General features: G+C 48.4%; 1 protein-coding gene across 3 annotated transcripts in view; it reads left to right on the forward strand.

Annotated features, from left to right (window-relative positions):
* LOC118224356 (pyruvate carboxylase, mitochondrial) overlaps positions 1-24,578 on the forward strand; it is a 128,639-nt gene that overhangs the window by 38,510 nt on the left and 65,551 nt on the right. For all 3 annotated transcript variants that reach the window (XM_035411814.1, XM_035411815.1, XM_035411816.1), the window contains 2 exons: positions 188-306; positions 10,442-10,604. In XM_035411814.1, the coding sequence (XP_035267705.1) occupies positions 188-306; positions 10,442-10,604 (282 nt within the window). The remainder of the gene's footprint in view (positions 1-187; positions 307-10,441; positions 10,605-24,578) is intronic.

Consider the following 24,578-nt stretch of genomic DNA (forward strand, 5'->3'; position numbering starts at 1 on the left):
GTTTGCCTTGCATGGAGGAATGAATCTCCCCTCGACCAAACCTGTTTATGTGTTGCAGTGGAATCTGAAATGTACCGTTGTGTCTTCGGCTTACAGGTGGGTTTTGGATGGGTTGGATGGGTTCTTCGGACTGCTGAGAGAATTTTGGACGTAATGCGTGAAACCCCCGTGTGCGTGTTTGTTGCAGGTGGGCTACGAGAACGCTGGCACGGTCGAATTCCTTGTGGACAAAAGCGGGAAGCACTACTTCATCGAGGTGAACTCCCGCCTGCAGGTGGAGCACACAGTCACTGAGGAGATCACAGAGTGAGTCACGTTACATCTGCCCCTGTCAGTCCCAGCCACCTGTCCACCTGTTTGTCTGCTACTGTACATGTCTGGACTAAACCTTCACGCCACTCTTCTGGTCTTTTTCACTGTCTTTCCCATCTGTTTTAAGTCCATGTTTATATATATTTCAATATGCATTTACACCTGCCCATGTGCATTAATTTTTTGTGTGGAGTACCTTCATTTTTCAATCTGAATCCATCCTTCTGTCTCGACAACGTCTACACTGAAATGTTTATACTGCTATTTTTTTTTAGTTCTCTGTCCTTTTCTGCTCTGGTCTCCGCTGATCACTGATACAAAAAGTATTGAGAACTGCCATATATTACTCTTACTGTATGTAATCGTTAATTATAATTGTCTAATTATTTACCCCCTTACTTTAATTGAGTTTTCTGTGTGAGTGTGTGTGTGTGTGCGCGCGTGTGACTGATTATGACCCAGCTTCACCCACCTTGAGAAACTGGTCAAGGGGAGAAACGGATAGGGATAGGGAGGGGGAGAGAGGGGTGGTACACTGGGACAGCAGGAGAGATCAGAAGAGCGTAACGAGAGAGAGAGAGAGAGAGAGCAGGGGAGAGGAGAGAGAGACAAAGAGAGACGGAGACCAAAGTTAAAAATAGCCATCCCCTGATAACCTGTGAGCACTGCAGTACTATAGTGACAGAAAGATGAGCCTGATTTAATCATAGACTGACACTAATCTGCACGCGCGCACACACACAAGCACGCACGCACGCACGCACGCACGCACGCAAGCGGACAAAAACACGCACGCGCACACATACGCATACACACTCGCACACGCGCACACACACACACACACACACGCATACACACTCACATACCCTGAACCCTCACACCCTCACTCACTCTCATGCCAACACACACGGACGCACAGTTGCACACATTGTTACCTGCTCACGCATACTCACACACACACAAACACACACACACACGCACGCACGCACGCACACACACTCACCCTCACACCAACGCTCATGCATGCCCAGTTACACACATTCCTGTTACCTGTTCAGACACGCGCACACGCACAACACACAACTTGACTGATGATCATATTGATTGATGGCTCTGATTTTCTTCCACTCCCTCCTTCAGTTTTGTGCAAGTTCACAAGAACAAACTGCACCTAGGAAAGAAATGAAGGTTCATTTATTATAAATATCAGTCTTGTCATCTTGAATTGATGCTGTCAGACTACTGTTGCCATTAACTGGCAAGACTGCTCTTACCTTGCGGAGGTAAGATGTAATATAAAAATAAAAAAAGTGCACACATACAATTTATAAAGCATCCATTTATGCCCTATTTTGTAATTGTCTTTATACTGCTGCTAGTAATTGCTAATGTCTGGGTGAATGACAAAATGCTTGATTAGGAGGGATATGTTACAATGGGAGAAGTGAGATCACTGCCTCTCTCTGTCTTGTATCTCTGGTTCTCCCACTCCAACCTGACCGTCATTGTGTCACCGTGATTTAGCCCAATTACCTCCATTCTCCCCTCTCACCAATGTTCCCCTAATAGAGATAACTGCCTGCTTCCCACTGAATTCATGTCATGTATTTATCTATTCAACCTGATTGCTGTCTCCTTCTCAACTCTTCTCCTTCTCTCCTTTGTGCTACTGCCCTTCTCGTTTGCCCTGGAATATATACCTGTGTATCTATACGAACTGATAAATCCGTCTCTCCCTGCATCTCCCTCCATCTCTCTCTCTCTCTCTCTCTCTGTGTGCCCTTTATTTCGGTCAGTATTCTCTTTTAATACATCCTCATTCTCCCTTTTATTTTGAATGAGAGGCGTGTGTGTAGCACTGAATCTGTGGCAGGCTTCTGGTTTGCTAATAAAACCGGTCAGTGCTATCTGCCAGTTTACTCCTCTATCGCTCTCACTCTCTTCCATCTCTGCTCCCTCCATCTCCCTTAGTGGGTCTGTGGTGCTGATAGCAGGACTAATGAAAACAGTAGCGCAGACACAGCTCAAGCAGGGAGGGAGCAGCGTTTATAGAGAGAGTGCCTCTGCTGTGCGTGTGTGTGTGTGTGTGTGTGCGTGCGTGCGTTTGTGCGTGTGTGTGTGTGTGCACATGCATTACTGTCAATTGTATTACCAAGATGTATGGATGATAGATTCTTGAATATATACTGCAGAAATTAAAAACGTCAATACGGGTGCAATCACAGTGGGGCTTAAGGGAGCAGACTGTAAAGTGCCTGAGTAATGTAATCATACCTCCTCTTCTACAGGAGAGATACATAGCAATATTTGCAGTTTGTATGGGAGAGTAACTGGAGGATTACATCTTAAATGTCGGTCATGTTTTTGTACAGAGTGTGAAGTTGTAGAATTGTTATCTGTACCGGCGTGTGTGTAAATTAGTCAGTGATTGAGCGTGAGAGTGTGTATACTGTTTGTTTATATGTGTGTGTGTATGTGCGTGTGAGTGTGTGTGCGCGCGCGTACGCGCGTGTGTGTGTTTGACTTTGTGACTGACCTATGTGTCGCTGTGTCTCTCTGATCGTGTGCAGACCTCTGACTGAGTGTTCCCTGATGTTGGAGGGTGTGTGTGGCTGACCCTGCACAGGGTGGCTAATTACTCTGAGTTATTGCTGCTAAATTGCTGCAGTTCATCTTTATTTGTAAGGCCTGTCAGAGTGCGACGGAGAGGAGGAGTAGGAGGAGATGGAGAAGGAAGAGGAGGAGGAGGAGGAGGAGGAGGAGGAGGAGGTGTAGGAGGTGGTACAAGGCAGCGCAGGAAAGGAAAGTGGATGACAGGGATTGGGGAGAAACAGAGAAGCAATGTATGAGCTTTAAGAGCAAAGATGAAAATTAAATGAGGTCTGTTTTTGATCATCCTGCTATGAAAAATTATTGCTTTTTTAAACATGCATGAACACATGCATGCACACAAACGTACATGCACACACTCAAAAATATCCTTGCATATGTATGTGTACATGTATGTATGTGTGTATACATAGAGGGTAGGCAATGTGTGTGCGTGTGTGTGTGTATGTGCATGTGTAGGAAAACATTTCGTTAACAAAACTATTTCATTTCCAGAGTCATTTATGTAATTCATGGGCTCGCTTCAGGCAAGTGTCATTGCATACATTCGCCATTCACTTCCATTTGATGGTAGGTTGTCCTTCACTGTTTAATAGCGGCATCCAATCTGTACCGCAAATTGGCACTGTGGAATGACGAAACTGACTTTTTAATGTATTTCTCTAGTACATTTTGACAATCATTCACATTACATTTGAGTGATGTAATGTGAATTATTCATATGGTTTAGCATTATGTGTTACTGAGCGTCTGTTTTTTGGCTACAATGCACTGTATATAAATTCAAAACTAACGACAGAAAACCAGGCCCCTCTGTATATAGATTAATAACCACAAGAGAAAGAGTGCAGCAGAGAGTGTGAGAGAAAGAGATTGAGTGTGTGAGTGAGACATATGAGGAAGGAGAGAGAAAAAGAGAGATGTACAAAGGGATGATTTCTGTGTTTCTGACCAAGTCCTGTGAAAAGTCATTTCTCCCAGAGGCTCACACTAATAATCTTATTCCTCCCTGTCATGGGGGTCACAGCCTCACCCCCCCCCCCCCCCCACCCCCACACTTCCCCACCCCCTGCTTTCCTGCATGCTTTCTGTTCTGCTCTGTTTATTGAGTTCCTGACCCCTGCTAACTTTCTGCCTCTTTCCCTCTCCCTTCCTCTCTCTCTCTCTCTCTCTCTATTCATCTTCTCTCTCTCTCTCTCTCTCTCCCTTTCTCCCTCTCTTTCTCTCTCTCTCTCTCTCTCTCTCTCTCTCTCTCTCTCTCTACAGAGACCCCATATTAGCATAGCCAACGTTAACTGTGCTTCCCATCGCTGTTCCTCATAGAACCACAGCCTGTGATTGGCTGAGCCAACTCTGGCGAACAGGCAGGCTGTTCTTTTCGGCTTCGCGGTAGACCGTAATCGACCCTGGGATCATCAACATCAATAAATTGTAATTGAAATTCAAAACGGCTCGTTGGTCTGACAAAGCTTATGTATCATGGACAGATCCATAAGGCAAACGACTGCCTAACCATTATATACATGGCACTGGAGCATCATGAACGAGGCATTGACAAATCCGCGGACAGGGGGCAGGAGACCTGCAGGTTTTTTAGCTACTTTTCCGTCTCTGACTTAATTTATTACCTGATTAACAAATATGTACCTGTTTTTTTTTTTTTTCTTTTTTGCCTAATTTGGGATGCTAACTGGCGCCTGCAGGTTTGTCAGGCAACAGGCTGAGTGCTCATACTTTTTACATCAGAGGAGTACACTGTATGTGCAGCTTGCGCAGGCCTGATTTTACACCCGCTCATCACTGGGGTTTGGTGAGGCATGGTCATACTGCTGACTGGATCCCCTCCTCACTGGGCTACGCTTTGGACTGTTACCATGTGTAGCCTCCGGCAGGGCCTTTGGCCACATTCGACACTAGCAGCGTCGGGATTTGATACCAGGCAACGCCAAGGGCCCTGACTGTCAGGGGCTCTCAAAATTATTAGACTATATACGACTTTCTGTGCGATCTTTTCTTGGGGCCCTAAGTCCCTGGTGGCACCCCTGGTGGTGAGTCACTTAAAGAGCATTTATTAAGCTGGTTCCTGATGATGACTTTGAAGCCCCAGCATGCTAGAACCGCCCGTCTGAAGTGGAATGAGGCTGAATTTGCAGATCCTTGATACCGCTGTTACTCTCAAAGCGGAGATCTGATTAGAATTCATGAGGAGACGTTCAGTGCTGGATCAGGATGACCAGCTTAAACTTCCAATTCCCCTTTTCCGAGACATCTCCCCGGGAGCACACCAGTGCCCCGAAGACTCATGCACTCAGAGCTTCATTACCTCCCGTGCTCCCCTCGTCTGTGTTCCACCCTGCAATCCAGAAGCTGCCGCGAGTGGTCCACTTCAAACGGGGCGCTGAGAATCGAGTGGAAGTCTATCTGCCTCATATGCACTTCATACGGTCTACATACAGCACTCGCATACGGCCACGTCCTCCAACCCCTCCATTTCTCCCACCATGGATCTGCATTGGTGCATGCAGTAATTTTGCAGTGCAAATATTTATCCCCGTTTCTGGGATGGCTAATTAAATTCTGATTCATAGCAATCTACCAATAATTACCACTCAAGGGTTTACAATGGCAGGAAAGCAATGAATTCGCACAATCAGAAATTCATGCGATAGATAGATGAGGTCATGGACTAATTTATTACCATTCACCTTCAAATATAATTTTTCTAGGTTTTACATTGGGACACGAAGCTGTATTTCATAGCGAAAAGAATGTTGGCCAAATCTGGTCTGCTTTTTGAAATGAGAAGCATGCTAAATTGTGCTGAGATGGTAGCAGGAGCCTTCATTCTTCATTTTAAATAAAGACATTTTTTTTCTCTGCGCTTCAATGAATGAACAAGGGAGAAAATGTTTTTCATTTTTATGGATTGTCTAGAATCTTTTTGCAGCGGCATCACATTTATATTCCAATGAAGAGATGGACTTTTGTTCATTTGTATTGCTCTTCTATCTCCGCTTTGCACAGTCTGTGCATGTGCATATTTTGCAGTATAAATATGGATCATAGCGAAGCTTGTTCAGTAATGACACGTAACGTCACACTGTAAATTTAGTCACGCACAAATTACTTGGGAGGGGGAAAAAGACAGTCGTGCCAGCTGTGCTATTTCTCCCTCTTTGTGTATGTACTGTATATGTTCCTGTGTGCGTGTGCTGTGTGTGTGCGTCTGTCTGTCTAATCTGTAGTTTTGCAGAGTATGACAGTTTCTGAATACATATCAAACCCATCTTCTCCTGTCCTCTCCTCACTAGTCAAGTGCACTGATGGCTTATGTGGCTGGCATGGTAGCAGTCTATTATGGGATGTGGACTGTTGTTCTCTCCTGCCCTGTAATACTTATTCATTCATATTGCCTGTGTATACTGGGAGCAGGGGATGTAGGGCGGATTTACTGGCTTGGCTATGATCTTATGTCTCAATATTTGCCCAAAATGTTTGCAGTAGTGGCATTGGTTTGGTAGCTTTGGAGAACTTTCATTTTGATCCAGAGCGCATGGCACAAGCACTCGTATAGGCAGAAATACTACTACCTAACATGAATAAATCCCTTTAAAACGAATATAAGCCACCATCGTTGTAGTCCAGCTCTGTTATCAGGCTTGGAGATTTCATTGCAATTATAGAGTTCCTTTGATATATTAATTTCAGTCAATTTTAACAAGAATATTCTTACTTTGTAATGTGAAGGTGGGCCTGTTTGCTGTATTTTCTGATGGCTGTACAGTTTGCTGGTTCGGGGGGCTTTTTGGATTTGTGTGCTAATGCCTCCAGTGGTTGTCTGTGAGCTTATTACCAGAATTTACTTTGAAGTTACTTGAAATGTGTTTTCCTGCTTTAGACCGTGATACCTGGATGCCGCCAGCTGGTTCTCAGAAACCTCCATGTAAAAAAATACCCTCCATCTCACTGAAATGCTGTCTGGACCGATCAAAAACATAAAAATAAAATTTAAAAAAAAAAACCCGGAAATGAAGGTTATCTCTTTAACCTCCCAGCACATGCAGACGGTGAAAACACCGACACACAGCAAACGCAAGGGTAGCAGAAAGTAGGCTACAAATACGGCACAGTGGCGAGGCGTAGAGAAAGCTGAGCCGTGTCTGGACTCTGGACCCGTGGCAAGGTCCCAGTCCTGTCCGTCTGGGGAATCTGGGCCCTCCAGATCCAACCCCACCCCCGGCCGTCCAGATCCAGCCCCACCGGAGGCCGTCTTCAGAGCCGCCTCTGCGGAGGCTTTCACATGTTGGCAGTTTGTTCTGAGGAGCTAATCAGCTTGCAAATTATACAGTCTTTTTCGCTCACCCCTCACCCCCTGCCGTCTCTCTTCCTCCTCTCAGCATTAGGTTTTTATGCATTGCAGCCCCCCCCCCCCCCCCCCACCACCACCACCTCCAACTCACTTTCATACTCCTGGTGGCCAACACGTTTTATATTCTACACCTCTCTCCGTCTCTCTCTCTCTCTCTCTCTGCCTCTCTCCCTGTCTCATCTCTCTCTCACTGTCTCTCTCTCCGCTCTCTCTCTGTTTCTCTCCCCCCCTCCCTCTGAACAGGGAATTGGATGAAATTAATTAAGGATAGAAAATTGAAGATGCGGGAGGCAGGGATATCCGTATATGTGTGAGAGTGTGTGGCTGGATGTGTTTGTTTGTTACTCCTTATGCATCTGTGTTTGTGTGTGTATGTCTGTGGTTGTGTTCATGTGTACACGTGTGTTTGTGTTTGTAGTGTGTGGTCATGGTCAGGGTATTTTCTTTTTTTGCAGTATTCATATTTGACTCTAAATATATTTGTGAGTTGTCATGTATGTATATCAACATTCAACATATGAAATAAAGGTATTAGTGGCTTTATGCTGTAGATTTATGCATACGCAGAACTTTATTCACATACTTATCAACAGTACTGTAGATGTGTTTGTACAGTCGATGTAATGAATTAGCATGCTTGTGTGTCTGTGTGTCTTTGTTTTTTTTATCTGTGTATTTTAAACTTCACCGACACACACTTTATTCCCTGCATTATTTATGGCCCAGACTAAAGTAAACAGAACTCACCTCTCTGTCTCTCTGTCCCTCTCTCTCTTTATCTTTCTCTGTCTCAAAATACATTAAAATACTACCAGCCCCGCAGGCACTCACACAAAGAGGAGTTCCCCCCCCCCACACACACACACATTATTTAAGTTATTTATTTAAAAGAGAATATACTTTACATAAAAAATCATTTAGTCTCAGGGTGCCTGAGAGCTATTAAAAATTGTGTTTACAGGAAGCACCCACCCACGCATACATATGCACATGCACATGCACGCGCACGCACACACACAGACACACAGACACGCGCACACACAAATTTGCAAATTGTTTACTCCGAAAATGAGAATTGCACTGTGTATACAGAAAATACTGAAAAATATACTGGTGCTTTTCTGCATTTTCTTCCCGTTCAGTGCATCTTGCCCCCGTGTTTCTGTATTCAGATAATAACTCTAGGCAGTTTGCCATTTTCTCCCTTGACTTGCTAATGAAGGGAATTACCGTAAGCATACAAACACTTATAGTGATACATTAGTGATTTTTATGTGTTTCATCAACACAATGGCCAGCGGCCCTTCCGAAGAAACTATTTTAGTGATCTACGCTATTCTTAACCCCTTAAATATTCAGGGGTACAGTATGTACATCAACATGAAGGGATAATGGCTGCTAGAAGAAACAATATGACGTCTAATTCCCCAGGTCAGTTATGGCTCTCTGGCAGTGCTCTGCACTCTGCCTGCTCCTGAACGCAATTTAAAGTCAACAAGTTTTAGATGACCCACTTCCCCGAATGCTCGCGCGTGTGCATGCGTGTCTCCCTCGGCAACAGACCAAGCGCTTGCATGTTGCCCGCTCTCTCGCACGCCGCTGCCTCCCTCTCTGGGGATGCTAATGTGCAATACTAATGCACTTTCTTTGTTCGGTGTTAATGGACAGTCCAGTCCAGGCAGGCTGTGTGCGCTGCATACTTTATTAACCATCGCTCTCGTTGTGAAGTCAGCGCTCTGTAATGTCCAGTCACAATGTATATGGTACGCTATTCTTTCTTCTTTACTTTGTGCTTCGGTGCACTGTTTCATACCAATGCACAGTGTATGTGGTATTTTCTGCGTCCTTAAGTGGCATATTAATTCTATTAGTAGGATGTATTGTGTTAATCCTCTGTCAGTATAATGTCAATTTGGTTTCGTGTCAAGTAAGACTTTATTCTATATTAACGCCGTCTCTCTCACACTATATTCATGTAGCCTGTGTAAATGTACTGTTCTTTCTGAGTAACATCAGTATGGTATAGCGTTCGGTTCAAGTGTGTCTTCAGTATACAATTGATGCACGTTAACTCTGTCTTTCAGTCCCAGGAGCTGAAAGCTTTTCTTTTCCCCTTCCATCTGTTTTTCCTCATCTGTTTGATACATAATTCTTTAATGCTGTAGAAAACATGTGTCCTGTCAGACACATAAACCTCCAGCAGGCAATAAATGGAGCATCCAGCCACCTCTCAAATCAAAGAACTTTCTGTTTCCTTCCCCCCCCCCCCACCACCCCCGTCTGTGTTTGACTCTCTCTATGCCTGTACCGCATTGTCTGTCTGGCACATTCAGTGTGCATCTATTCCTTCTCCGAATCTCTGAATTAAATTACGGTTCTATTTTTTCAATTTTAAAGGTACTTTATTGGCACAGTGATGGCAAAGCAAGGATTAAAAACAACAACAACAACCATAAAACCTTCACAAAATTTAAGTCTGTGGGGCTATATATGTATACTACAATGGCCAAAAGTATATGGACATGTGACATCCACCATCTCATCCAAAATTACTGTATGGACATTAAAATGGAGCTGGTCCACCCTTTGCTGCTATAACAACCTCCGCTCTTCTGGGAAGGATTTATATTAGATATTGGAGCATTGCTGCAGGGATTTGCTTCCATTCAGCCAGAAGAGCATTGGTGAGGTCAGGCACTGATTGGGCGATTAGGCCTGGCTCACAGTTGGCTTTCCAATTGATCCCATAGGTGTTGGATGGGGTTGAGGTCAGGGCTCTGTGCAAGCCAGTCAAGTTTTTCTATATCGTTCTTGACAAAACCATTTATATGTGAACCTTGCTGTGTGCCCGCGGGCACTGTCATGCTGAAACAGGAAAGGGCCTTCCCAAATCTGTTGGGGAAGCACAGAATCGTCTAGAATGCCATTGTATGCTGCAGCCTTAAGATTTGCCTGTACTGGAACTAAGGGACCAAACCATGAAAAGCAGCCCCAGACCCGACCCTATATATACAGCATAAAGACATACAAATACTTGTCTTTATATATAGTATATGCATAATATATACATTAAATAAGTATGTATACCCATATTTGTACATATACACTTACCTCTCTAAATTATATTTTTTTTCTCTCTCTCTCTCTCAGTGTGGATCTGGTGCATGCTCAGCTGCGGGTGTGCGAGGGGCGGAGCCTGACCGAGCTGGGCCTGAGGCAGGAAAACGTCCGGCTCAACGGCTGCGCCATCCAGTGCCGCGTCACCACCGAGGACCCCGCCCGCGGCTTCCAGCCCGACACGGGCCGCCTGGAGGTGCGTCCCGCACCCCCCGCACCCCCCCCCCCCCCTTCCGTCACTGTGCTCACTCACTCCGTCAAATGCGGCTGCACCCCTTTCATCCCTCACGCTCCTGACCGCGGCCCCTCCTTACCCGCTCAGTTGGCCGGTCCGGTGTTTTGTTCGTTTTTATCGACGGATCGGCGGATTTTGGCTTTCGTACCGTTTCCACCTTGCAAATCCGCCAAGTGCACATCCTCAGGAGTTTAAAACCAAATGGCTCTTAATGGGATGAGTAATCGAATCAGCGCTGATGACTAGCAGCCTGAAAAAAAGACCTTGCTGCATTCTAAATAGCACAAATGGCAGAAGCGCGTAATGATAAAGGTGCAATATTGTGATGTTATTTTTAACGGCGGATAATTATTCATGTTATTCAGCGGGTTATTTCCGCGTCGCTCTCATCCGCTTTACAGGCGGAGTTAATTTAGACGTGACACGCCATCTGGTGTCGCCCTCGCGTCGGATGGGGAGCGCTGGGCTGAGGGACGCTCGGCTACGCTGGGGCTCGGTTTCCGCCCAAACCAAGTTTCAGCAGAGAAAGGCTAAAACAGGCCCGCAGTTATGCCACTCTCCATTACTGGAGTGCTTCCTTCTGCCCCTCTCTGTCCTCTCCGTCTCTCCCACTGCACAGTGCAGTTCGGGCTGTGTTGTATCTGTCGATCACTGGGTGTGTCCCTGGGGGGGGGGGGCGCTCTTGTCTTCCTGTCCGTGGCCCCCAAGCGAGGGTCCGCTTCTCCAGGCTGCCCTTTGATGCAACTCTCTCACTCTCTCTCTCTTTCGCTCCCTCCGTTTCTCTCCTTTTGCCTCTTTAGCATAAATTGCATTTTCTCATCTTTCTGCATACATTAGAAAAGTTTTGGCCAGGCAGCATTAATATGCTTTACACAAGAACAAATGATGTTTATTGAAGGGAAGAAATGTGCTTTTATGCTGCAAGACTGCTTGCTACAAGATAAATAAGCAGGGAGATGTTTGGAAATTACTTTGGCTCCCTGAAGAATGGTTACTTGAGCGTTTTGTCAGCCCCTCCCCCAGCAGTCTTCAGCCACTCAGTGCGCTTGTGCCATTACCCCCTCCCCCCCCCCCCTTTCTTTTGTCATGCATTTTTCATAGAAGCCTGACCGACTCCTAAAATATATGAAAACAATAAAAAATGCATTGACAAACAGCGTAAATAGAAAAAAATGATGAATAAGTCATGGCGTGACTGATCTTCGGGGTCAGAGGCTTAAGAGATATGCACTGGGAAATGTGGTTTTACATCTTTTTCAGGACCCTTTATAATGCAAGCCGTGACACTCCCAGTGGAGATCATGAGATCTGTGTGTTTGGCGGGGGAGCGCGAATGAGAGCGAGGGAACGAGGGACCGGAGAGATGGGGATAAAGGAGTGGAGATTGAGGGACAGTCTCCTGGTGTGACGGAACAGCCAGTCCTGGGGAGAGAAGTTGATGGAGGGAAGGAGGGGGGGGGGGTGTGTGGGGCATGGAGGGAGAGGTGGGGGGGGGCATGGAGGGAGAGGTGTGGGGGAGGGGCATGGAAGGAGAAGTGTGAGGGGGGGCATGGAGGGAGAGGTGGGGGGAGGGGCATGGAAGGAGAGGTGTGGGGGGGGGCATGGAGGGAGAGGTGTGGGGGGGGCATGGAGGGAGAGGTGGGGGGAGGGGCATGGAAGGAGAGGTGTGGGGGGGGGCATGGAGGGAGAGGTGTGGGGGGGGCATGGAGGGAGAGGTGGGGGGAGGGGCATGGAAGGAGAGGTGTGGGGGGGGCATGGAGGGAGAGGTGTGGGTGGAGGGGCATGGAGGGAGAGGTGGGGGGAGGGGCATGGAGGGAGAGGTGTGGGGGGGGAGCATGGAGGGAGAGGTGTGGGGGGAGGGGCATGGAGGGAGAGGTGTGGGGGGAGGGGCATGGAGGGAGAGGTGTGGGGGGAGGGGCATGGAGGGAGAGGTGTGGGGGGAGGGGCATGGAGGGAGAGGTGTGGGGGGGGACATGGAGGGAGAGGTGTGGGGGATAGATTTTTCACTGCCAGGGCCTGCGCTGGCTGCAGATTGGGAAAACCTGGCGGCGTGAGGCTTTTCCATTACGCTCGGTACCTGGGGAGCACGGGCGATAGGGTGGCGGGGACAGGACAGATGGATCAGACCACCGGGCGGGCGGACAGAGACAGATTGATACATTGTGGATGCGTTCATGGACAGATCGATAGATAGACAGACCATGTAGATCCGGTTCCCCCCCCGGGCGGTCCCATGCTCCAGGAGAACGCGCTCCAACCAGGGGGACGAGAGGGGATAGAGACGGGTCTCTGCCTGCCTCTCAAACGCGGCTCCCTCCCGCGGGCTCGGACACGTAGCCACGCGTCCGTTAGCGAGCGCCGGAACGGGGTCCAAAATCAAGAGCGGGCCGGCGTGACTCAAAGGCTAAGCGCAGCTGTTCGCCTTTCGCTCACCCCCCCACCCCCGCCCCCGTCCGAACCTTTTTCAGGTGCTGCGCTTGAAGAAATCGCTTTTCTTTGCTTCTTCGCTGCAGCCGCGCTACGCGCAGACAGAGACAGGGAGCAAGCCTGTGGCAAATTGAAATACGTAGCGGAGAGGCACGGTAATGGCAAACAGGTGGGTGGGGGTGGTCTCGGCCCCCCCCCTTCTGAATTGAAGATTTCCTCGTTCCGGTGGGGAGCCGCTGGCAGGCATTACGGGGGGAGGGGGGAGGGGGGAGGGGGGAGGAATTGGGGGAGCCAAGGAGGTGACAGGAGGGTTGCTGACGGTATTGGGTGAATTTTCTCCTTCCTCCCAGCATGCACGCTGTACATGTGATGAGCTAATAAATATGCAGACATCCCCTATCTGCTCTTCTGAAGATGGAGGGAGAGGGAGAGGAGAGGAGACAGAGAGGGAGGGAATACTCTAACCCATAACATTTTAGTCTGGGAATAAAAATATCATTTATCAATGTGTGCTGTCCTCCTATTTATTATTACGCGATAACTCTTTTAATCGTGACATATGCCCAAAATAATGGAGACCAACGTGGAAAAAATTGCAGCAAATGAATTTGTTTAATTAATAAAATATTTAATACATCAATAACGTACTTCAATTAATTTAATATTCTCTGTTAAATTTTGTAAACGTTAATATTAAAAATTAAAACATTATGAAGTTGGAGACTGACAAGAAGATGTAAAGAGGCTTCCAGTTTTACCATGGGCACCACAATCTTTTGGGCTCACCTTGTCCTGCTTGTGGGATTTTGGGGTGTTAGGAGCTTAACAGTCCAGCTGGAAGTGAGGGAGATTGAGAGAGGGAAGAGCGGCATGCGACTGCCACAGAGCGAGGTGCTTCAGCTCATTAACATGCAAAGCATATGCTGCTGTGGAAGAGAGGGAGGGAGGGGGGGGGAGGAGAAGAGAGGCTGAGTGGAGGAGGACAGCTGAGAGGATGGTGGAATGAGGGAGGGAGACACTGCATGCGCCGAATCGGGGAAAAGACCGGGGGGGGGGGGAAGAGGCGAGGCTCCGCGATGGCGGAGAGGGTCGGCCACGCCACCGTGGCGACCGTCGTGGGCAGATGCGGCGTCCGTCGTGCCGCTCGGCGGCTTGTACGACAACGCTGCACTGCGAGAATACACACATGAATAATATATGGGTGGTGGGTGGTGGGGTGGGGGGGGGGGGGGGGGAAGGAAATGGATATGTTTTGTCAGGGAGACTGTATTGCCTTATAAATATAGAGAGCGTGATTAAGAGGCGGGGGCCAGGGGGCCGGGGGGGGACGAAGGGCCACCGCGGTCCTCCTCTTCACCGCGTCTGTCACGGCGACGGCGACCGCTCGGAGGCGCGGGGGGCACGGGGCGCGGGGGGCGCGCGAAACGACCGGTGCTCCTCCGGCTGCAGCTCTGGCTCGGGCCCAGCCGAGGAAATATCAAATGAGCGGCGAGACAGGGAGAGAGGGAGGAAGGTTAGAGGAGGTCGTCTGCTCAAATCGGTTAAGTTGTAGCATTTATACGTCTCACCACCCCCCCCCCTCCCCGCCCCCGCTGTGTTGCCGGGGCGATGTGAGGAATGTCAATGCCGGGTACAGTGGATATGCTCTGTGAATCCGTGTCTATATTTCTTTATTAGGGTGCACCTATTGTTTTGAATGGTTTTCTCCTTGTTCCTCTGCCTCTTTCTCTGGGGGCGATTGTCCGAAACGGACTAAATTAGGCAGGCTGGCAGTGACTGATTTGTGGCCTGTGCATGCCGCCTGAAATAGTTTCAATGTTATCATTAGTCGTAGTTGTAGTTTTGTTAATATTGTGCAGTGCTGTAGAAAACATGGTACATACGCAATACACATGCAAATCTGGTTGATGAAGATGGACGTTGTTGGGAACATCTTGTAACTTCTTTATTCTTGTTTTGCGTAAATTGCATTATTGAATTACAGGAGTTTCGACAACAATTAGATTCTGCTGTGTGTTGGTTTACACGAAAACAGTCGAAACAACATCTTTATGTAGGTATTCCGAAACGGTCTGTTTCAGTATCGGAAAACTCAATCTTCCGAAGTAGACACAGTTGAACCCAGTTCAGTCCGCAAAGTGTACATTTTTCACACTGATTGATGAAATGGCTGTTATCTCTTTGCCTTCGACTATGGAGGAGCAGCTGGTGTTTTATGTAGCGTCGCGCTTTATTTGTGCTCATTTTATCAGTCACCTTAACGATATGCTGATGCAAACGGGAGACGACTCCGGTGATAGAACAGGCGGACATCGTGACACTAAAAAGCCCCCCAGTAACCACCGGTTATGAATTAGTAAACACTCCAACGGAATGGTATCGCCGCGGAAATATCGACAGTGATTTTTATAATCACTCCTAATGGCTCATAATTGGTCAAGAAAAAAAAGGCAGTAGTGCGCGGGAAATGCTAGCGTGCGATAAAGTGATTGCATTGATTAGCAGATGAAGCTCGGGGCTTCTCGCAGTCGTCTCCTTGATGGACTCCCGCGTGGACCCCCCGGGTCTCTGTGTCAGGGGGGTCTTTGTGAACGAGGGGCTTCGCCGCGGGAGATTTCGGCGGGCGCTTCTGGAGGGCTGGCTCTCACGGGTTCAACAGGCAAAACATTATACAAACGGCTCGGAAAATCACTGTCTTCCCCTTACGTACGTAATAGCATGTGTTGTAAGTGTTGTTGATTATGGTTGGGAGAGAAGGGGGGAAGGAGAGGGGAAGGGGGGAGGAGGGGGGGGGGGGGCGGGAGGGAAACTAGATAACGGTTTTTGTGTGTCAGCAGCATGAAGATACAATTTCTTGCCTCCGCAGAGGTATAGCGCGGCGCGGCGTGGCTACGTTCTCGTTAAACAGACCGCAGTCATTTGCAACACACACAGGGGGCCTAATTCTGTGACAGGACGTCTCAGACTAACTCTGGGAAACTGTAAAGACGCTGCTGTAACGTTATAGAGACTGCATAGTAAAACCGAGCGTCTTTTTGTCTGTTTTGGGGGTGTTTCTGTACAGTGTGCATCTCTTGAAAGCGCTGCTGAAGTTGTCACTGTCGCTGCTCCTGCATTCATTTGTTTTCAAGGCGCAGAGCCTGCCTCTTGGCGGTGTGTACGTGTACGGCGGGGGGGCGGGGGGGGGATCTTAGGGACCCGACTAGCAGAGGGTTAAAGCAATTTTCTGGCGAGGGAGGCTGGTGAGATTCTGTTGAACACGGCTAGGCCACAGCTGGCTGCCCCGTACATACCCAATGCACTGTGACCTGACACCCACATTCATCACGTTCCCAATGAAAACCTGCTCCCTAAAAAAAAAGACCATGACACACCCTCATCTGATTTTCGGCTTCTGCCACCTCCCCCCCCTTCCCCCACAATTCCCCCCCCACCTCCCTCTCCAATCTTCTCCCTGCACCGGCGCTTAGGGGGGGGGGGGGGGGTGGTCACGGACCCTGTTGTAATTAGGGGCGCAAACGCGCTAGGTGGCGCCTGCTAACGCGCGCTGGCGGTCAGTGTTGAAACCGTGAGAAATAATTCACGGGGCTCCACAAGCGAGGGATGGAGATAAAGCGAGAGGGAGAGAAAGGGATTAGCCGAGGTCACTATCTGTGTGGCTATGGCAAACCCCCCCCCCCCCCCCCCCCCCCCCCCCCCGATGATGCTGATCTCAGTAGCGATAAGTCTCGGGGAATAGAATCAGGATGGGCTGAAATTAAACCTCGCAGATAGAGAGATGGAGAGATTGAGAGCGGCCGGCTCCTCCGCGAATTTCCACTGCGGTTTGGAGCTGCCAGCTGTTGTAAAGAGGTTGTGGCCCCGGTGTCCTGATCTCTCACTTCTGACCCCCAGGTAGCAAATTATTACATGTTTCAAAGCCCTTGGGTAGGGAGGTGGACTCTGAAGGTTCTGCATGCTTGAACACGTAGGACTGCCTTTCCTTCACTTAGTGTGTGTCTGTGTGTGTGTGTGTGTGTGTGTGTGTGTGTGTGTGTGCGTGCAGGGCCGGCCCGTGGCGTAAACGGTCTATGCGGTTGTTTAGGGCCACAACCGCTGGGGGTGGGGACACACGACCACGAGGGGGGGGGCCACACGATCCAATGTTTATCTAAGGTGAAAAACGTTATTTTTGCAATTACGTTATTCATCCCCTGTCGCGGAACTAGCGGTATTAATTTTAAACGGAACGGCAACTGAACATTTCATAACAACGTAATGTAAGAAGGACTTTACCAAGCGAACCCCCCCCCCCCCCCCCCCCCCCCCCCCCCCCCCCCCCTCCTCGAACAGATTTGCTTAGGGCCACCAAAATCCTAAGGCCGGCCCTGTGTGTACGTGTGTGTGTGTGTGCACATGTGTGTGTGGGTGTGTGTATATGCCTACAGTATGACAGTGAAATTTGTGTGTATGTAGTGTGAGAGAGAGAGAAAAAGATAGATTGTCTGTGCATGTGCATGTACAGCATCAGAAAGATAAATAGAGATTGCGTGTATGTGTCTTTAGTATGACAGAGAGAAAATTGTGTGTGTATGTACAATATGAGAGAGAGAAAAGTCTCCCTCTCCCTAATAGTATAACTCTACAGTGAATGTATGTGCGCATTCATCTGCGTATTTATGTATACATATGTGTATCTATCCAGACAATCAGGCATTTTACATACAGTATAGGTGTGTGTGTGTGTGAGTGAGAGAGAGGGGGGGTGGGGAGAGAGTGAGTAAATATGGAGCTGTGTGGCAGTGTAAATTTGTAGGCACAGCTGTAAAAGCACATGAGAGCATCCCCAATGCAGGGGCGTCCCCAAATTAATGATGCATTATTCATGGCGGGTGAGCGGCGTTTGGTTTTTAGAAAGCTTTGAAAGGCAGGTGGCGGGTGTGGGGGGGGCGGGGACTGTGTGAGGACCTCCATATTAATCCGCACTCCGGCTCAATGCAGCCACTCACTCCTCTCACTCTTCCTGGGTGTCAGATGTCCCGTCGTCTCCCCCTTATTTATTCGCACTGTACACGCGCGCGTCTAGCCCCCAGACTGAAACCTGCCGGATTTGGAGGCGAATTAAAATGGAGGAACGTGTGTCATGCGGGATGTGTGCTGGCTTGTTTACGCTGCCTTGCCGTGGCAGCAGGGGCTAGGGGATGGACATTGTCATTCTCTGTGCCTTTTACAGTCTGAATACTATCCTGTCAGAATTGAGGAGCAGGGTCAAGGAGTGCGAAGTGGGGGGGGTGGGGGGTGGGGGTTGGGGGGGGGGGTGGGTGTAGTAGGAGAACAGGGGGAAACATGGGAAATGGAAGGCAAGGAGGGGTGAACGAAAAGGTGAAGAACGTGTCTGAGCTTGTTAGACAGTGTTCCGTAAATCTTCCCGGGCGGCCCCTGTATCCATGCTCTGTCTTCATTCTGTCTCCCTCTGCCATTTCCCCCCCCCCCCCCCCCCCCCCCCCCACCTTTTCTCTTTCCCTCCCTCCTCCCCGCCCTCTTCTAATCCCCCCTCTCATGCAGTCTTACACCTTTGTCTCTGCTTCCCTTTTCTCATGATCGTACTCTTTTCTTTCTTCTTCTCACCCCCCTCTGGTCTCCCTCTGCTCTCCGCTTCCCACCTCTCACCCGCTCGGCTCCATGTACGGCGGTAATTATATGGGCAAATTAGCCCCTGCATCTCGGACGCAAGGCATTTTTTCCCTCGTTCTCTGTGCATTTAGAGCGCAGCGGCACGCGGTACACCCCCTCCTTTTCCTCTAATTGGAGGTTTACAAGAAGCTGTACTTGCGTTTGTGTGAGGGCGTGCGTGCACGTGGGTGTGTGCTGGACGCGCGTGTTTGTCAGCGCGCGTTACCGTCTGTGCAAGAGAGCACTGCGTGCGCATGCACATGTGAGTGTTCCTTTGCACGCCTGTGCATTTGTTTGTTTGCGCACATACTGCGTTTGCGTGCACATGTATGTGTGCCTGTGTGTGTTTGCGCATATGTAGGTGTCTGTTTGTTTGTGTGTGTGTGTGTGTGTGTGTGCGTGTGTCTGTCCATTAATTTTCAGCAAGAAGTTAAAGGGCACGGTCTCAGAGGGAAGAAAGGGCACTACTGATGGAATCTAACGTGTGTCAGAAGGGCAGTATCACTGCGTGTGTGTGTGTGTGTGTGTGTACCTGTGTGTGCGCATGCGTGCGTATGTGCGTGTGTGTGTGTGCGTGCGTGCGTGCGTGCTTGTGTATGTGTGTCTACTGTATGCCAGAGAGAAAAATGTGTGTGCGCATGTACAGTGTGTGTGTCTTTGAATGCCCGCATCCAATGTTATTTTCCAGGAGGCAGGCCATTACACAGAACGACAGGCATAGAGACCTTTGCCATGCCTTTGGGTACTGTAATACACTCAGAACAGCTGCAGTACTGGCCATTTGAGGCAGATGTGGAAAACCACTTTCTTTCTGAAAACAAAATCTTGTCTGGTGTCCCCGAATAAATTGGAAAATTCCTATCTGTTGATTTGGGCTGAAATAAGAAATGTATCCTCCCTCGTTCTTCCTTCATCCCCCACACCCCACCCCACACCCAAGCATGCTCTCAGTGTGTGGAAAACTCTAATAGGTCATTCCGTTTTATCAAATGTAATGTATTCAACAAGCCGGGTCTGTTTTGTGAATTCGTTATCTCTTCTCCCCCCCCCTTCTCTATAACACTGACCCAAATGGAAAACAAATGCTTTAGTGTATCTGTTGTTCTTAACCCATCTTTCCTTGGCATTTACCCCATTCTCCTTCCCTCTTGTGCGCTTCCTCCTTTGGTATCTTGCTCATTCGGTAGTGCTCCTCTCCTCCTATCTTATCTCCTTCCATCCTCCTGACCTCTCGCGCTCTCTGCTGCTGATCTGTTTTCTCGCTTTCTCATTTTCCATTTTGTTTTCTCTCTGAAAATAATTTTGTCCTCCTCCATTTCTTTATCTCCTTCCTCTCCTCTGTTTGTCACTGTTCATTTCTCCCTCCCTCCATTTCCCCTTTGTCTTGCTTCTTCTCTAACACATTTATTCTAAACGAGATTTTCAGTATCTCTCTATATATGCTTCCCTGCTTTTTTTCTCCCCTCCTTCTTTCACTTTATATTTGTCATTCTCTCTCTCACTCTATCCTCACCCTCTATACCTATGTAGCTTCCTCACTACCTTCCCTCCCCCCATATATTCTCAGTAATTTTCTCATTTTCTTCCCTCTATTATTATTTCTGCATTCCTTGGTCCCTGTTGTTCATTTACTCCCCCTGCATTCTTGTCTAATTTGACTCTTCCTCGCGGATGCTTCTTCCTCTCTACCCCTCTTTCTCTGTTATCCCCCTGTCAACATAATGCAGTACCTGTACCCCTCCCCCACGTGTTTTTATCCCCCAATTGCTCCCTTAGTCTCTGTGTTCTTATACCCCACATCCTCCCTTAGTCTGTGTTCTTATACCCCACATCCTCCCTTAGTCCGTGTTCTTATACCCCACATCCTCCCTTAATCTGTGTTCTTATACCCCACATCCTCCCTTAATCTGTGTTCTTATACCCCACATCCTCCATTAGTCTGTGTGTTTTATACCCCACATCTTCCCTTAATCTCTATTTTCTAATATGCAACATCCCCCTTAATTTGTGTGTTTATATACCCCACATCCTCCCTTAATCTCTGTGTTCTTATACCCCACATCCTCCCTTAATCTCTGTGTTCTTATACCCCACATCCTCCCTTAATCTCTGTGTTCTTATACCTCACATCCTCCCTTAATCTCTGTGTTGTTATACCCCACATCCTCCCTTAGGTTCTCCATCTGTCTTTCTGTTCTTACTCCCCACATATTTCCTTTGTCTCTCTTTCTCCCCTCTCTGCTCTCCCGTTGCTCCTTCTCAAAGTGTGAGTGTGCCCATGGTAATGTGATCTAATTCAGGGTAATATCTACAGAGCCCGAGTCTCCTTGGTCCTCTCCCTGACTCAGCAGCTTTCTGCAGCGCACTAAAAATCGCATGCTCTCACTCTGCACGGGAATTACAGAGTGCCCCGGCCAGCGAGAGAGGACTTGTTGTCCAGAATTGCAAAACAGTAAGAACCTTTGATGGTGAAGAAAATCCAGCAGGATGTTGCCCGCTTCACCTTTAATACTTCATCAAGCAATTTGGCACAGTCATTGCAAGAAAAGAATAACAACCAAAATTTAATTTAGGTTTAAGTGTCTGAAACTACACTCGGATAAAAATTGACAATTGTTATTTATCACGCAAAGAAAAGTGATTATGGTTTACTTTAAAAGTCCCCTTTTGCTATCGACCTTGGCAAATTTTATAGTTAACGAACCCCGCGGAACACTTCTCGAGGGAATACAATAGCGCCGCACAACAAAGTAACCCAAATTAAATTGTGTTTTTCCCACCGGCTAGCGCCGTTTATTAATGCTGACGCACACCTACTGTACAACCTTGGTGTGCTGCAGATGAGCTCTGCAGGAACGAACGGCTCAAAAGAACCCAAAGCCGCCGGGTGAGGAGGGGGAATCAAAAGCCAGCTATAGCAGAGCAGAGCTCGGTGTGTGACGGAGGTGAATATGGAGCCTGTCAGCGGGCGAGACGAGGTGAACTAACTTATCTCCCCGAGTGTCAGCTTTAATACATCAGGTACTCATCGTGTATACAAATGAGGAAAGATGAGCATTGTTTCATTTTTATAATGGAGGGCCTGTCTGCCAGGTCTCTAAAAACCACACGCTGTATCATCCGTTTTGCTTGGTAGACTTTCTGCAAACGGCATTTACATACCCGACGAGGACGGTGCATTCAAATGCGTGCTGGCTGTTATGCCCGTGACCCCAGAATGATGATTTAGAGCCGCTTACCTGTTGTCTGTCTGTTTGTGACACCGGCACTTAAGCTTTGAATGTTATTCCGTCAGTGTTTGGTAACATTCAGTTTATGGCACAAGGGGTTCTAATGCACACAGACAACGTTTGGAAGTGGAGAACCTCTAGGTGTTCAACTGTTTAATTCTGTGCATCTGTGCATCTTTTTCAGGCTTATTGCCAGACTTATCACTGATGCCATGTATATGCATTTGTGTGTTGTGTGTGTGTGTGTGTGTGTGTGTGTGTGTGTGTGTGTGTGTGTCTGTCTGTCTGTGTGTGTGCGTGCGTGCGTGTAAGAGTGTGTGTTCTGCCGTTGTCTGCGTATTTCTATTATTCCCCATCCTTTTTATCCATTTAAAGTGAAAATGAAATGATCATGCAGAAACCCCTGCATATGACACAGCCATTCGATGCATCTCAATCACTCTGGAGGTTTCTCTACTAAATTAACTCCCATCTTCGTTCTGACTCTCTCGTTTTTCCATCTCTTTCTCTCTCCTGTTCCCTCTCTCTCGGCTCCCTCTCCATCAAACGGGGTCCCACTCTACCCGCCGGCTTGCTTGGCCCCCCCCCCCCCCCCCCCCCCCCCCGGTCTGAGTCGGAGCTTTGCGATGCGCGGCGGAGTGTGTGTCGTGAGCGACAGGGTCTGAGGGAGGAAGAGGGCGGTTATCAGCGCAAACAGATGGGCTTTCTCTGCAAACGTTCCAAAGTAATGGAGACCTCCAGGAGAATACAGCTAGGAAGAACAGAGTAGGGAGGGAGTGTAAAAGCGGGGAGTGAAAGAGAGGAGGTGGGTGGGTTGGGGGTGGGGGATAAGTTGCGGCGTATTTGGCACACAAAATCTTGGCTAAACCGCTGTCATATCTCAGAGCTAGACTGAGCAAGAGGCTGGGAGCTGAAGCGAGGAGCTCCAGTTTGAAGAATAAGGGAAGGAGGGCGGGAGGGAGATAGACGGGCTTCCTGGAGGAGCGAATGAGTGAAGACGAGAGAGAGAGAGATGAAGGAAAGGATTAGTCCTGTGCAGAGCTGCGTTCCGACGGAGCGCTGGCGAAGAGTCCCGCGAACGAGCCCGGGGGTTTCGGGTGTGATGCGGAGCGCGGCGTCCCGCCCGCGCCTCTGCGGCTGCTCGGTCGCTCGCGCGGGCGTTTAGCCAGGCTACGCCGCACCCGCAGTCGGGCTCATAAATCCCGCTCCATTTTGGGGCGGGGCGGGAGCCCAAACACAGGCCTCGTCCTCACATTCTTCTCTGTTCTCTGAGCGCTCGTATTTTAACTCCGTGGAATTTTTTGCCATTGCGCCTTTCTTGAGCTTCGCTAGCGGTTACGCAACTGGCTAGGCTGCTGTTCTCCGGCAAATCCTCTTAGCGACCGGGGGTGCTGATGTTGTTAATTACCGACGTGTTTGGTGTTGTGCGGGTCACAGCTGTGGCTCTGCGGAAAAATGTTGTTCCTGCCGCCAGACCACATCCAACTGAGAGAGGGAGGGCGGAAAATGGAGAGAGTTGAAGGGAGGGTGTGAGACAAAGTGTGGTATGGTGGGAGGTATAGAGAGGAAGACTCTGTGGAAATAAGCTACAAATATAATCTACATACAAGAGGCTGAGAGCGGGGGTTGAAAATGATAAAGATGTGCTCATCTGTCAAACTTTGTCCCTCTGTTTTGGGAGGGAGAGCTTGAAAATGGAGTAAAAGTAAGAGGGGAAGAAAGATCAAGTTGTTGAATCTCAGCCAGAAAGGCTGGGGTTTAGTAATGAAAGCACACTCAACATCACCTTGTCATGTATTTTTCAGTGCACAGTAGCTGTGGTAGCGCTGGTTCAACTTGTCAAGCTGATAAAGCATTTGAACTTCAACTTTGGGGGAAATGAATAAAGGGAATGCACCGAGAGAAGCAGTTGGGCAGAGAGAGAGAGGGGGGTGAGAGAGGGAGAGGGGTGGAGGGGAGGGGAGGGAAGGGGGAGGATTGCTGGATAATGAAGAGATACTGCAGTGCGATCAGAGAGACCGAGAGGCTGGGGAGCTATGTAGGTACAATGACCTACTTTGGAAAAAGGGATGATGCGTTTAATGGGAAATGGAGAAAAAGGGATGGAGGGAGGGAGTAATAGATTGGCAGGCCGCCATCTTGGATTGTCTGGTTGCTATGGTGACCATGGATGAGCAGACACCTCATGCTTGGGGAATGGCGCACAAACACAAACACACACATATAAAGAAAATACAGGCACACACATACACACACACACACACACACATACATGCAAATGCACACTCATGTGGGTCTTGTCTCATGGTGAGCATGCCCACACCAGGACATTTCACACATTTCACATTGGTATTAATTCCTAGACGTCAAGCAATTCAAGACTTGCATGAATTTCACCCGAGGTGTCAATCATTGTAAGGGTGTAAATGGTATTGGCTTTTTTCCAGTTGTTCTGCTATGGGTGGCAGAGGAAAGCCAATTTGTCTAATCTACCGCCTGCTGATGACACCAGTGCTGCCCCAGTTCTTGAAGTTGCCAACTGTCATGTCACCCCTTTTCGGGACCAGGAAGACACTATGTTTCTCATTTCGCATTCATTTATTCGATTCCAGGATAATTGTGTATA

This window comes from Anguilla anguilla, chromosome 3 (genome assembly GCF_013347855.1).
Source record: "Anguilla anguilla isolate fAngAng1 chromosome 3, fAngAng1.pri, whole genome shotgun sequence".
NCBI lineage: Eukaryota > Metazoa > Chordata > Actinopteri > Anguilliformes > Anguillidae > Anguilla > Anguilla anguilla.